Raw genomic sequence first — 14,381 nt, 5'->3', positions numbered from 1 at the left:
AAAGAGTAACTGGTTACTTGCCTCTCTCTGCCTCCTCTCATAAGCCTTCTTTCTTTACCCTCTTTATCACACAATAATGTAACAGTCTTCTTTTTTACTGTCTCTGACATCTAGCCATGAGTCACTTGAGGTAATTTCATTTCCAATCTTTAATGGCTCCAGGTATGGTATCATGTACATAATGGGCATGTAATACATATTATTTTGTGAATGATTTTTACTTTTGTTTTTTTCTCCCTAGTGTAATTACAGTTTTTTTTTTAAAAGATTTTTATTGGGGAATTGGGGGAAGGGGAACAGACAAGTTGCTGTCCTTTTGTTCTTCAGTCTAATTGTGGAGGACATTGCTTCACTGGCCCAAGTTGGCACCATCATTGCGCTCTTCCCGGGCGAGGCAGATCAGTCACCGGCCTCTGGACGGCCGCTCACAGTGGCTGCTGGCCGCTCATGCTGGCTGCTGGCTACATACGGTAGCCCATGGCAACCCACTGTCACGGGGGCTGCAGCCTACGCCATCGCCGGAGATTCAAGGCAGCCCAGCTCCAGGTTGAGCTGTTGTTCAGCATCTTAGCTGTGGAGGGCAGTGTCACTGGCCCTCATATGTGGGATCTGAACCAGGGCCCTCTGGCGTCCCAAGCCAGTTCTTAACCATCGCGCCACTTGGCCGGCCCGTGTAATTACAGTTTTATCAGAATATAAAAATAGTGACCAAAACTGTCACATGTTCTCTTCCTTTTATTGAACCAAAGTTACTATTGCTTCAAACTTAAAAGTAGGAAGTAATTAAGCCTCAAATTTTAATGATTCTGTGAATATCTTTCAGTTCCATGCATTATTTTAGAACTGTACATATAGCTATCTTGAATCTTTTCAAAGAAAAACAGATGTATAGTCCAGTGTTTAAAACAACTAATGAAATCTAATGATATTTTAGGGTGCATTTCATATTGTGTTTCAAATGCACTTATTATTTTCATTGTTTCAAACATTAATTTATAAATTATTTGCTAATCTATTATCTATTGTTTAACAAAAATTAAGTCTCCTATTTTCACTGTGTACATTATGGGATATTTGGAAAGTAGAAAATAGGTGAAAAAGATTTCCCTAAATGTTACTTCCTAAGATAACTGGTTAACTTTTTAAATGTGTTCATTACATTACCCAAAGAACCTCAAAAGTCACATTTTTAAAAAGTTTATTTCAATTAAAAAAAGATTTAGACACTGAGAGTTTCACAATCAAAATGTTATTTTTTTCTGTAAGAATTTTAATAAACATTTTTAAAAAATAATCTTTTAAAGATGTTTTGCTATTGCATGATAAAAATAATAAATAAATGTAACTTGGCTAAGGGACAAACATATACCTAAATGTCACTAAGGACATCCTGAATAGCATGTAAGACTACAATACTAAAATTGAGTTTCTAGAAATTGTTCTACATGTCATAACCACCAACAGTAAAGACAAAAGATGAAGCCAACTGAGCAACCAGCCCCTTAAACAGAGTAGCTATGTGTTCCTGTATTTGGAGAACAGCAAACAGCTTTCGTCCCTTCACTCAGGACACTAGTACCTATAGAGATCAATGTTTTTACTAACGCCAGTCTTCAGATTGCAAATCATATTCCCTCTTAACCTATGGAATGATATCAGTTTATATTATAAAAATTTTCATAGTTAAAGAAATGCATCAATTATTTTTATTGTTTATGTAGTTTTAAAAACATTTAATTATGCAATTTGACATTCTGATTTTTAAAAATCTAACACCATAATGTAAGCATTTTTCTGTTCTATCTACCCACTGTAAAATTATTTTTAATGACTATTATTGCATTGAGTAAATTGATTTAGCCAGTTTCTTACTGAACATTTGTATTGCTCTCAGACTTTTGCTAACTGCAAATTACTGTGGTGATTGGCTTTCTTTAAAGCCAAAGCAAACAAAAAAATTTTCTGTGTTTAGATCTATTTCCTTAGGCTAGATCCCAGCAGTGAAATTCCTGGGTCAAAAATATGAATATTTTTAAGCTTCCTAATGCATAGTTTCCAAGTGCTTTATGAAAACAGTCTATAAAAATTTATACTCCCACAAATGATGTAAGAGAATACTGTTTCATTGTAATTTGCCAATACTGGACAAACTCATTTTTGTTAAATCTTTCCTAATTTATGAGATTAAAATACTGTTTCAGTTTCCATTTCTCTGGATTTTAGTGATGGACATTTTTTATTTATTTATTTTTTTTTTTGCAGTTTCCTACTCAGGATATTTCTTATTTGAATTGCCTATTTATTATTATTTGCTTATTTAACTATATGTTTTTCCATTCTTAAGGATTGGTAGAAAACATTGTCTTCAAACTAACCACTTTGAAGTTAATTTTAAAGTTGCCATATGATAGATCCTGGACCATACACTATTAGTTAGGACTCTTGTTTGTGACTAAAGTCTAACTTGAACTAGTTTAGACAAAAAGTGTTTAATAGATCCAAGATTTCAAGGAAACATTGAACCGTGGAAGGGCCTACAAAGCTAAGCCTCAGGAATAACCTGAACAAGGGACATGACCACCGCTAAGATTTTCTTTTTATCTTTCATCTCTGCATTTCTTTGCATGTTGGCTTTATTTTCTCAAGCTGGAGGCCTGCGGTTGCCCATAATGCCCAAGTTTTACTTCTTATTTCTATCGGCACCTGAGAGGGACTGTCTGTGTTCTCTCTAGTCCTTCAAAAAGAAAAATTCTTAGAGAAGAGATCTGACTGATCCATTTTGGGGCAGGTGTGTTGTCCACTTAGTAAGTGGGGTTGGGTTATAGAACATGGAAACAGAGGTTTGATCTGTGTGCAATCCTGTGATTAGTTGGAGCTGTAAGAGTGGGGTGGAAAGAAATGATTCCTTGCATAAAGGGTTGATGATTCTCCAAGAAAAGGGAGTTATACTGGGTGAACAAAACAGTAGGTAACTACTCCGTGAACAAGAGAGAGTATGCGAGGATTTTATATGCTTTCCATCCTTTAGAATTAATCAGTAGAAGAATATTTATCAATGCCTACTGTGTTACCAAAACTAGGAGAAAATAAATAGGGAAGTAAGAAACAGAAGTTCTTGCAGTAAAGAATAAATAATGTAATTTTTATTGAGTACTTTTAAATTATGGTAGCAATATTTAAAATAGTGTTTTATATAAACAATGTGATTTTATTAAGAGCACTTTAAAACAATGGAGATGTCAGTTTTTCTCCAAATTGTCTTTTATCTCCTTACCTTTAAGAAAAATACAGTAAAACATTTTGCGTTCATTTTGTGAAAGTATACATCAACACTACAATATAGAATTATGTGTTTGTTTGTTTTTATTAAGTCAGGGTTAAGATTTTTAACTTCTGCTTCTGCACTAGTAAAGCTTAAGGGTATTATATTTAGTCAAAGGAAGATCTATTATTTTAATAGACTCCACATATTAAGGAGATCAGGGGGAAAATAAGTGAATAATCAAAGACTGAATAAAGCTCAAATGAGATTAATTAACTGAAGCTAATTTAAAAAGCAATGCTGATTCAGTCCGGTGGAGAATACCCTTCTCCCGCCATGCTGGGGGAGGGCCGGGAGAGAGAGAGTCAGAGACAGTGACGGAGGGGAGAGGAGTTGGAGGAGCAGCGGGGAGTATGAGTGTGTGGCATCAAAGTCGAGACAAGGGCTTGTTATTGTTAGTCTGTTGAGACCATTCCAGATCCTTAACTCAGTAGGGCAAGCACCATTTAGAAGCCATCAAGCTATTAAGGAGTACAGTTATTATCAGGATAATGACTTTTTCGGATAAAATTAAAACCACCTTAACAAAGGGTATATTTTAGTAACTAAGTTAGAACTTCTGTAGGAGGTTACACTTGACTGTCACTAATTTTCTAAACAAAAGCAACAGAATACCACTCAAGAGGAAATTGTATTCACAAATAATTTTGTTTTAAATATTGCTATTGATAAATATTGCTAACACATTTTTGTGACATTTTTGGTCCTGTTATTCTTCTATTGACGTTTTTGATGTTGTCATAGCTCCTTATGAAAGGTAATGAAGTTTGGTTTCTGCCTCGTGGGTTTTAAAAGTGCTTATGACTTTTTCTGCAAAATAAGAGTTCCTTCTGGTTTTATTGAATCCTAAGTGATTTATCTATCTATCTACTTAGGCTCTCCACCCTCTAGTTTCTATTTTCTTGAAAGGTAACTTAATTTTCTGGATGCATTTAAGTAGGGGTTAATTCCAAGGGTGCAGTTACAGAAGTATAGAAGCCACTTATAATTGGCAGTCATATGTCAATTTCTGAAATCCGTTTCCTAAGAACTCTTGAAGTACTGTCTTGTTTTGATTGATTTCTTTGTTGCAGTCCTAATTTTCTCCTTGATATTTAGATGCCTTTGCCTGTCAGCTCTTTGTAGGATACAGTCCTGAAAATCCTTCGCTTCATTTTTTCAGACCCTGAACTTCCCCTTGTTATCTTAGTAGATTGCTGCAAAACCAGTTTGAAAGAAAGACTAATAAAAATAAGTGAATCTTTAGAACCAGGAGCTTGACAAAAAAGAGCATAGGTTACAGGTGGTAAAATCTCCAATGATGTGATAGCTTTCTTGTGTTTTCTAAAAACATAAGATTGATTATAAAGTGGAGGGAAGATAAAAGGAAGTTTTAAACTATTTAGAATATTTTCATTATGAGTAAATTTAATAGATGATCCAGATGAAAATAATTAAGAAGAGACTGATACCTTTCCCAAATTTGATTTACAGCTCTGTGACTCTTACATAATCTCTTTTAACCAAGTGGCTAAGAGAAAAACTGGGAAATAGATAAGGGTAATAAATGTGTTGTTCTCATTGTTGCATTGGCAAGAGGGTTATAATACAAGTCATCTAACTCCCAGTACAGGACTCTCTCCACTAGGACATGTTGTTGTCCCCACTATTTTCAGGAACACCTTCTGACTAGACAACAGCATGTCTTCACATCGACATAGTGTTCAAATTTTGTGCAGAATTATGACCGTTAGAGAAAATCATGTGCTTGCACAGTACATGCTGCATTGCAATATTTTGTGAATTGTTTATTTCATAAAGCTGATATAATATATACAGCAAAAGTGAACATTAGTGCCCTTTTGGCATGTCATTAATTTTTAACCACATTAGTTTGATTTGAAAGAAGTGAAATAGACTTAGCATAGCTAGAACAGAGTGAACTAATATGACCTAACTTCTCAGGGAGTATTGTTAGAGGGCTTGAGATGCTATTTACACGTAACATTCATTTGAGGATATATTAAGAGAAGTGACCTTGGAAAGTGTTTTAATGTGCATGTTTTTAAAAAATTATAAAAAGAAAATGTTTTGTAAAAACACAGGCTTAGAATTCTTTCTTGGGCTAATCTTAACAGTTAGAGTGGGCTTTTATTAAGGAATGTTTAATACAAATTTTATTTACTCCAGCAGTATACTATATAAGCTTAAATTTGTTTCTAACGTTTCAGTATTTTTCCCCATTTATCAACCTTGGATGTGCTTATATACACATAATGAGACCGTTTAGGTGTTTTTTAAATTCTAATTTTATTTTATTATTTTCATAAATTTTTATTGAAGTATAACATATATAGAGAAAAATGTGCAAATAACACAGGTACAGCTAAATTAAATTTCTCAGTGAATTTCCTATGTAATCAGCACATTAACATACCCCAGAAGCTCTCTCATACCCCTCTTACTGTCACCTACCCAAAGGAAACTACTATCTTGACTCATAACACCATAGATTAATTTTGCCTGATTTTGAACTGTATATAAATGGAATTCTATGGTGTATATTCCTTTTTTTCTGTTTTCTTCATTCAACATTATATTTGTGAGATGCATCCATGTTGTGGATAGCTTGCTCTTCTTTCATTTCTATTGCTGTTCAGTTTTCCATGGTATGCATATACCACAATGGGTTATCTATTTTGTGGATGGACATTTGGGCTGTTTCTAATTTGTGGTTGTTATAGACAGTGCTGCCATGAACATCCTTGTGTATATCTTTGGTGAATATACAGATGCTCATATACAATCTGACAATTAAGTTCATGAACTTGTTGCAACACTGTTGCTTACCTTTTTTGATATCAGAGGGATTATTCATTATGAATTTGTGCCAATTGGACAAACAGTTAACCAAGTTTACTATTTGGAAGTGCTGAAAAGGCTGCGTGAAAAAATTAGACGACCTGAACTTTTCACCAACAATTCATGGCTCTTGCATCACGACAATGCACCAGCTCACATGGCACTGTCTGTGAGGGAGTTTTTAGTCAGTAAACAAATAACTGTATGGGAACACCCTCCCTAGTGATCTGGCCTCCAATTACTTCTTTCTTTACCTGAAGATAAAGAAAATATTGAAAGGAAGACATTTTGATGACATTCAAGACATCAAGGGTAACACAATGACAGCTCTGATGGCCATTCCAGAAAAAGAGTTCCAAAACTGCTTTGAAGGGTAGGCTAGGCACTGGTGTCAGTGCATAGCTTCCCAAGGGAGTACTTCAAGGTGACCATAGTGATATTCAGGAATGAGGTATGTAGCACTTTTTCTAGGATGAATTTGTGAACTTAATTGTCTGACCTTCATACTAGCTATGAAAATTTTGGGTCATGGGTTATGCATATGGTCAGGTTTAGTAGATCCTACTATTTATTCAAAGTAGCTGTGTTAATTTACATTCCTACTAGTGGTGTTTGAGAGCTCATATTGAACAAAGTTACAGTTTGCTTTTCTTTTTCCTTGATAGGTCTTGGTATTCTTTCCATGCTAAGTCATAGATTTACTTCATTCTTTTTTATTTTTTATATAGTATTCCATAGAGACATAGGTTATTTAATGTTCCTCTAACATTGACCATGAAAGTTATTTCCTTTTATTTTTGCTATTAAAATATTACATAACTTCCAAAATTAAAAATGCACCCTCCTTTTTATACCATAATTTATACTACAGATACATTTGACACATACATATTATTCATTGTATCTGTACAAGTGATTTTTTTAACTTTTTATTTTAAAATGATTTCAGCATATAGAAAGTTATAAAAGTAATACAGAGAGCTCCCATATACCCAGCTTCTCCTAATGTTAACACCTTACACAGTTATGGTACAATTATAAACACTAAGAAATTAACATTGGTACAGTATTATTTATTAACTAACCTACACGCTTATGTGATTTAATCAGTTTTGCCACTAACGTCTTTTTTTTCCAGCCCAGGATTCAATCTGGAATCACACATTGCATTTAGAGCTCATATCTTCTGAGTCTTCTTTGATCTGTGACAATTCCTCACTCCCTGTCTTTCATGACCCAAGGCTTTTGAAGAGTATGGGTCAGTTAGTTTGTAGAACACCCCTCCATTTGGGTTTGTCTGACGTTTACTCATTATATTGAGATTATTCATTTGGGGCAGGAATACCACAGAAGTGACGTGCCCTTCTCAGTGTATGTGATGTCAGTATGTCTTATTACAGGTGATATTAACCTTGATCATTTGACTGTGGTGGTGTTTGCCAGGTTCCTCCACTGTATAGTATTATTTTTCCCTTTGCACTTTTAATAAATATTTTGGGGTAGATACTTTGAAAATATGCAAATACTCTGTTTCTCTTCAAACTTTCACCCACTTTTTAAGCAAATATCAGTAGATTTTGCCTGCAGTAGTTATTATGTGCTCTTCTAATGATGGTTTTCTCTTTCCCTCATTCCTTCTACATTTATTAGTTGAAATTTCTCTGTGAGGAAGAAAAGGTTCTTATCTCACACCTATTTATCTAGTCAGTGATTTATTACTATCAGTGTGGACTCATTCACTTTTATTTTGTGGGTTATAATCCAGCACTATAGCTATTTATTTTGTTACTCAGTTGTTTTAGGTGGGCCATGGGGAGCTCTCTCAGGTGGCACCTGTGCCCTTTCAACATGTCCCTATCTCCCTTTGAGTTCTTCCTTACTTTCTGGCACCACAAAACGTTCTAGGCTTATCTTAAATTTTCCCTGCCGCAACCCTATATTCAAGCAGTTCTCTAAGATGCCTTGGTTTCTTTTATTGGAGATGGTATTTAAAAACCAAGATATGGGCATTGCTACTGGGCTAACCTTGCTTCTGAGCATTCATTGTTTTTGTCATTTGTACCTTTCTCCTGGAACATGACATTCAGAATACCCACCTATTGCTTTTTAATAGGTGGATTTACAGCTATAAGTTTTCCTCCAAGTACTTGAAGATATAGTGTTTTTCTTATCATTTATTTCTAGATAGTTTATAATTTCCATTTTTATTTCCTTTTTGCCCCAAGGTTTATTAGATGTATGTTTAAGTTTCCATGTTTGTAGGTTTTTTTACTACCTTTTTGTTGTAAATTTTTCATGTAAATTTATTGTGGGCAATGAATGTGGGTATGTGGGGTTGTTGTTTTTTTCTTTTTAAGAGTATATTAATGTTTGAATTGTGGCTGATTACATGGTCAGTTTTTATGATTATATCATCATGTGTTTGGAAGAAATGATTATTAGATATAAATTTCAACTATATATATATATATATATATATACACACACACACACACACACACACACACACACACACACACACACAGTATTAAGCTTCTTAATTGTTAGTCAAACTCCCAGTTTCTCTTTTTTTTAAGATTTTTATTGGGGAATTGGGGGATGGGAACAGCGCTGGGGAATTGAGGGAAGGGCAACAGACAAGTTGCTGTCGTTCTGTTCTACAGTCTAGTTGTGGAGGACGTTGCTTCACTGGCCCAAGTTGGCACCATCATTGCGCTCTTCCCGGGCGAGGCAGATCAGTCGCCGGCTTCTGGACAGCCGCTCACTGCGGCTGCTGGCCGCTCACGATGGCTGCTGGCTACATACAGTAGCCCATGGCAACCCACTGCAGCAGGGGCTGCAGACTAGCCATCACCGGCAACTCACAGCAGCCCAGCTCCAGGTTGAGCTGTTGTTCAGCATCTTAGCTGTAGAGGGCAGTGTCACTGGCCCTCATATGTGGGATCCGAACTGGGGCCTCTGGCGTCCCAAGCCAGCTCTTAACCAACGCGCCACTCAGCCGGCCCAAACTCGTCATTTCTTTATCTATTTTTCATCATTGTGACCATTCCATTTCTGTGATAAATGTGTTAATACCTTCCACTATGATTATTACGGTAATTTGTTCTTACTGGATTTCTAACAGATTTTTCTTTATATATTTGAAGCTATATTTTGGGTATATAAAAGTTCATGATTATCATTTTTCTTGGTAGATTGGAATTTTTATCAAAATGAAAGGATTGTTGATACATTTGATGTTTTGCTAGTTATAATATTAATACATATTTTTATTATTTTTAAAGCATCTGCCTGGCATGTATTTTCAAAACCTTTTGTTTTTTACATTCCTCTGTTAAATTTTTTTTTAGATGTGACTCCTGAAAACAACATTTGGCTGATTTTTTTTTCTCTTATTATGGTAAGAGGAGTACTTGTCAGGGTACAAAGTAGGACTGAAAATAGGAGGATTCATTAAAAATATTTTAAAGGTGCATTTAGGCTTTCGGGACCTCTTTCCACCCTAAGACTCATAATTATCTTGTTTTGGTCTGGCAGATGGCCTAGGTGCTATCAAAGCAGCTAGTTCCCCACCTAGTTATTCCACAGTAAAGCCCATCATTTAACATTTTCTACACACAGAAGCTTACAGACAGCATTTCAGTGACTCATTCATTAGATTTTTATGAAGAGAACATAGTATAATAAATACCCATTAACACAGATTCAAAAATCACCAAGATTTTGTCATATGTGTTTCATCTGTCCTTTTTTTTTGCTTGCTCAAGTAATTAAGGCAAATCCAAGACTGTATGCTATTTTCATCCCTATTTACTTCAGTGTGATGTGCCATTTTCTTACATAACAACAGTATTATTATCCCCAAATAAGCAACAGCCCCTTGGTGTTATCTAATTTTCAGTACATAATCAAATTTCCTCAATTCTTAAAAAAGATTGTTTTACAGTTTGTTTGTTTGTTTGTTTGAATCTGATTCTATACAAGTCAGCATTTCATATTTGATTATCACTTTTCTTGCTTCTCTTCTATCTAGAACCTCCCCCTTTCTCCCTTTGTCATCTTTAACTCGTAGAATCTGGATCAATTGTCCTTTAAGTGCCTCATTTGTAAATATAACAAAGGATCTTCAGATTATTGAGGGATGCCTCAAATGTGAAAAACAAAAGAAACAGAATCAATGCAGTGAGCTGAAGAAAAATTTAAAAACACACTACAATTGATATCCTCAAAAAAAAAAAAAGAAGTTGCATCCATGAACAAGAACAAGGGGTAGTAAAAAGGGGAACTTTTGGAAAATAAGAAAGAATTCTTGGTAAATTAAAATATGGTAGCAGAAATGAAAAATTTCATAGGCAAGATGGAAGATAATGACAGTGGAACAAAAGTGGTAATATGACAACAAAAGGTTAAGAAAATTAGAAGATATCTCCAGGAGATCTCATATCCAAAATAATAGAAAAATATTCCAGAAAGAGAACAAAGAAAATGGAAGCGGAGGGAATCATTTTCTCTAGGGTAAAATTCCTGGGACTAAATAACATCAGTTTCCAAAGCAGACACTCACCACTTGCCCAGCACAGAGAATGACAAAGACTAACATGATGATGCTCAAATTTAAGAATACAAAGGGAAAAGAGAACATTTGTAAAGCTTCTGAACTGGTGTGGGGGTGGAGTCAAGAGGGCCTACCATGTATCATACAAAGAAGTAGGAATTGAAATGTCCTTGGACTTCTCAGAAGCAGCACGGGAAGTTAGGAAATAGTGGAAGCGCTCTAATTTTCTGATGATGAATATTTTTATCTGTGATTGTAAATCCAGTGAAACTGTCTAGTCTGAGATAAAATAAATACATTTTCAAATATTCATGGTCTCAAATTTACCTCCCATGCACAAAAATCTCCTGGAAGACTTACTCCACCAAAAGGAATAAAACGAGGAGGAAGGCTTTAGAACCAGGATACCGATTTCACATGAAAGCTAAGGACAGTTCCTGAAACGATAGGGAAGGGAAGTTTTAGCATGACGGTTGTATAGTCAAACCAGAGTATAACCAAGACAAGCAGGGGAATAGAGAGCTCTCGGAAGTCTGTCTCCTGGAAAATAAATGATATGGAAGGATTGTCTGAAGGTACTGAGAGAGGAGAATTACACCATCATATTTGGGAGAAATGTCAGAGATAGGTAACAGAAAATTAAGAAAGGAAAGGAGATGGTTTTTAATCCAGGGACAACAAAAGAGTTGTACAAGAAAAGAAATGTGATCATGGTATAACATGTGGCTCACTGAATAAAAAGATTGATTAAATTATTGGGCTGTCGGAAAATTCATGACACATTTTTGCAACAAAAAACAGAAAAAAATACGTCATGACTTTTTCAACAACCCAATATATTGGGAAGATGAGGAAAGGAAGGCTGTGTGTGTGTGTGTGTGTGTGTGTGTGTAGGTGTGTAGGTATGTGTAGGAGGGTCAACTTTTATTAGGATTGTGGTCGAGACTTCTCTCTGCCTAGCCTAACATCCATTCTCCCTTCCTCCTTAGTAATAGAACTGTGGATATATTTGGGGACTGATCTAAGTTAAAAGACTACATTTCTCAGCTTCACTTGCAACTAGGTGTTGCCATGTATTTACATTTAGCAGAAGTACTATTCAGTGGTACTTCCAGGAAATCTTCAAAGGGACAGAGTGAGCCATTATTCTCCCCCTGCTGCTGGTCTGCAACGGGCAATTAATTGTTGGAGTTTCTGCCATTGTCATGGTCTATGAAAATAAAGGACACATGCCAAAGACAGCAGACCAGAGGGTTGGGGAGATCTAGGGCCCTGATGACGTTGTAAAGCTGTATTAGCTTTGGACTGGCTACCAGAACATTTGTTTTGTGTGAGATAACATACCCTTGTATATTGAGCCATCATATTTAGGTCTCAGTTATATGTAGCAGAACCATATTTTAACTGATTTGCAATTTACTAGATAATATCTAAAATGAAATAAGAAATAATAGTGTAAACATGTTATTTAGTAATATAGAGGTAAATATTAGAAACAGGAAAAAAAGTTGAAAGTAGTTGTTTCGGGCAGTAGGAATTGGGGTAAAGGCAAACAATTACTACTTTTTCTTATAACTCTTAGTAATATTTGACCCTTTAAATTATGAGCATGTCTTACTCTAATAAAAATTAAATTAACATTTGTTTAGTTACATTTAAATTAGCATTTCAAGTGAAAATATATGTTCATTGTAAAAATTCAAACAGTACAAAAGATAGAAAGGAAAAGTTATGCCTTTGTTCAATATCCTTTCCCTTTTCCCTGCCCATCAGTTCCACTCACCTCTCCAGGAGTAATGGCTGTTGGATACGTGTTCTCCATACTTTTTCTATACAGTCATATAGTATATGTAAAGATGCATGGTTTTCTTCTTTTACTTATTTTTCTTAGAAGTGTATTTAAATTTCAAGAAAGTACTCATGAGAGAATATTTAGGATTGTAATTGATGTTTGTTTATATTTTTAGAATCCAAGATGTAAGCATGCAGTTAAAAAGTCAACAAAATGAATTTCAGAGAGTGCAGAAAGAATTGAGTCATTTGCAACATGAATTAAAAATTAAACAGAGACAATCAGAAGTCTTCAGGTAAGATTACCTTTAAAGAATTGAAAATTATATATATTGAAAAGATACATTTAATACTAACTTTATAAACACCCAAACATATTTTAGTAGTATAGTTTCTATATTTGGTTTGGTGTGGCTAAAAAAATAAACTTACTTTTTTTTTTAACATTATCACAACCGAATAGTTTTACCAATAAAATATAAATCAGGCAAACACATTGTTTTTATTTTGCAGTGATATTTAGAATGAAAGCACAGTAGCTAATACATTTTCCTCTCGATCAGTATTTCTTGGTGTATTTGATCCCCTAACACACAAAAAAAATAATAGAATAGGGAAACTTTCTAAATGATAGTAATAAACCTCCTGAATTTAGAAACCTTTAACATAAATGGTGTTAATTCTACTTTTATATAATTTTTGGAGGGTGTGTGATACCTAAAGTCACAACCCAATGTTCTAAAGAAACTAGGACGTACGTTTTCTCTTCTAACTCTAAAAGTGGAAAAGACCATATTGAGAATATAAGACAGAATTATTTCTTTTTGAACTGAGTAACTTTTAACTCTCAGAGAAGGGAAATAAATTAAATGAACATTACAAATAGGCACAGGTTCAGGGTGACTAAAAAATATACCAGTTGAATATTTTGAACGTTAGGTTGTTTTTCTTTTTTTCAATCAACTGGTTGTTGCTAGAAACATTGTTCTGTTAAAAAAATTATTTAGGCTAATAATTTTTTATGCACCATCTGGTGATAGCCTGCTCACCATTTACCTTTCATAAATGCCTTGCACATACATGATGCTCAATAAATAATCTTTTAATGAATGAATGAATGAATGAATGAGTCTACTCACAAAACAGATGACCATTTGTGTCGTCAGAAATCTTCTCTGCCCTTTCCTAGAAATCTGCTGTTGAGCCAGCAGGATACCCCTCAGGCGAACCCAACTTGCCACTTGAGTCAGGGCGATCAGTATTTAAGCTTGGCTCTGACAATAGCTTTGGTCGATGTCTGCTGAGGAGATCCCATTTGTTTTATGTACTAATGGCATCATGGGTGGTATGATTAACTAAATTTTAAAGGTTACACCATCACTAGATTAAATCATTAATGCTGCTTCAAGATATTGTGGACTGATACAGTCTATTATTATTCACATTTTACATGTGATTTGTAGTATTTTAAATTCTTGAAAAAACTTAGACATACATGCTTAGTTGTTATTTTTTATCCTATGTTCTAATTTTGTCATCATTTTGAGGTATATTTTTAACTGCTTATTGTTTTCAATAGATCTGTGATTTTGTTTATTTTTAGCTAAAAGATCACAAATTGGGACTCTGGAATCTGATTTATATAAAAAGTATACTAAAAATAGTTTTGGAAGTAAACATCTAACTAGACACTTAGTATAAATAAAAGTTGTGATGGACAAATGGAAATAATTACTGGTTTTCTTGATACTCTCTCTAATAGGTACATTGCATAGGAAAAGACAGTCTGGTGAAAATAAAATCAAAGGTTTTAGAGCTCATTGATTTTGTTGCATTACTTAAAGCTGATTTTAACTAGTTTATTGGTTATTT

The 14,381-nt window shown here is 34.5% G+C and overlaps 1 protein-coding gene across 1 annotated transcript in view; it reads left to right on the top strand.

Moving 5' to 3' along the window:
- The window catches only part of LEKR1 (leucine, glutamate and lysine rich 1), a 169,233-nt gene that overhangs the window by 45,806 nt on the left and 109,046 nt on the right, over window positions 1-14,381 (top strand). The window contains exon 5 of the mRNA XM_019626541.1: window positions 12,686-12,805. Within this exon, the coding sequence (XP_019482086.1) occupies window positions 12,686-12,805 (120 nt within the window). The remainder of the gene's footprint in view (window positions 1-12,685; window positions 12,806-14,381) is intronic.

This window comes from Hipposideros armiger, unplaced genomic scaffold, assembly GCF_001890085.2.
Source record: "Hipposideros armiger isolate ML-2016 unplaced genomic scaffold, ASM189008v1 scaffold_16, whole genome shotgun sequence".
NCBI classification, from domain to species: domain Eukaryota; kingdom Metazoa; phylum Chordata; class Mammalia; order Chiroptera; family Hipposideridae; genus Hipposideros; species Hipposideros armiger.
This window is presented reverse-complemented; position numbering and strand designations above follow the sequence as displayed.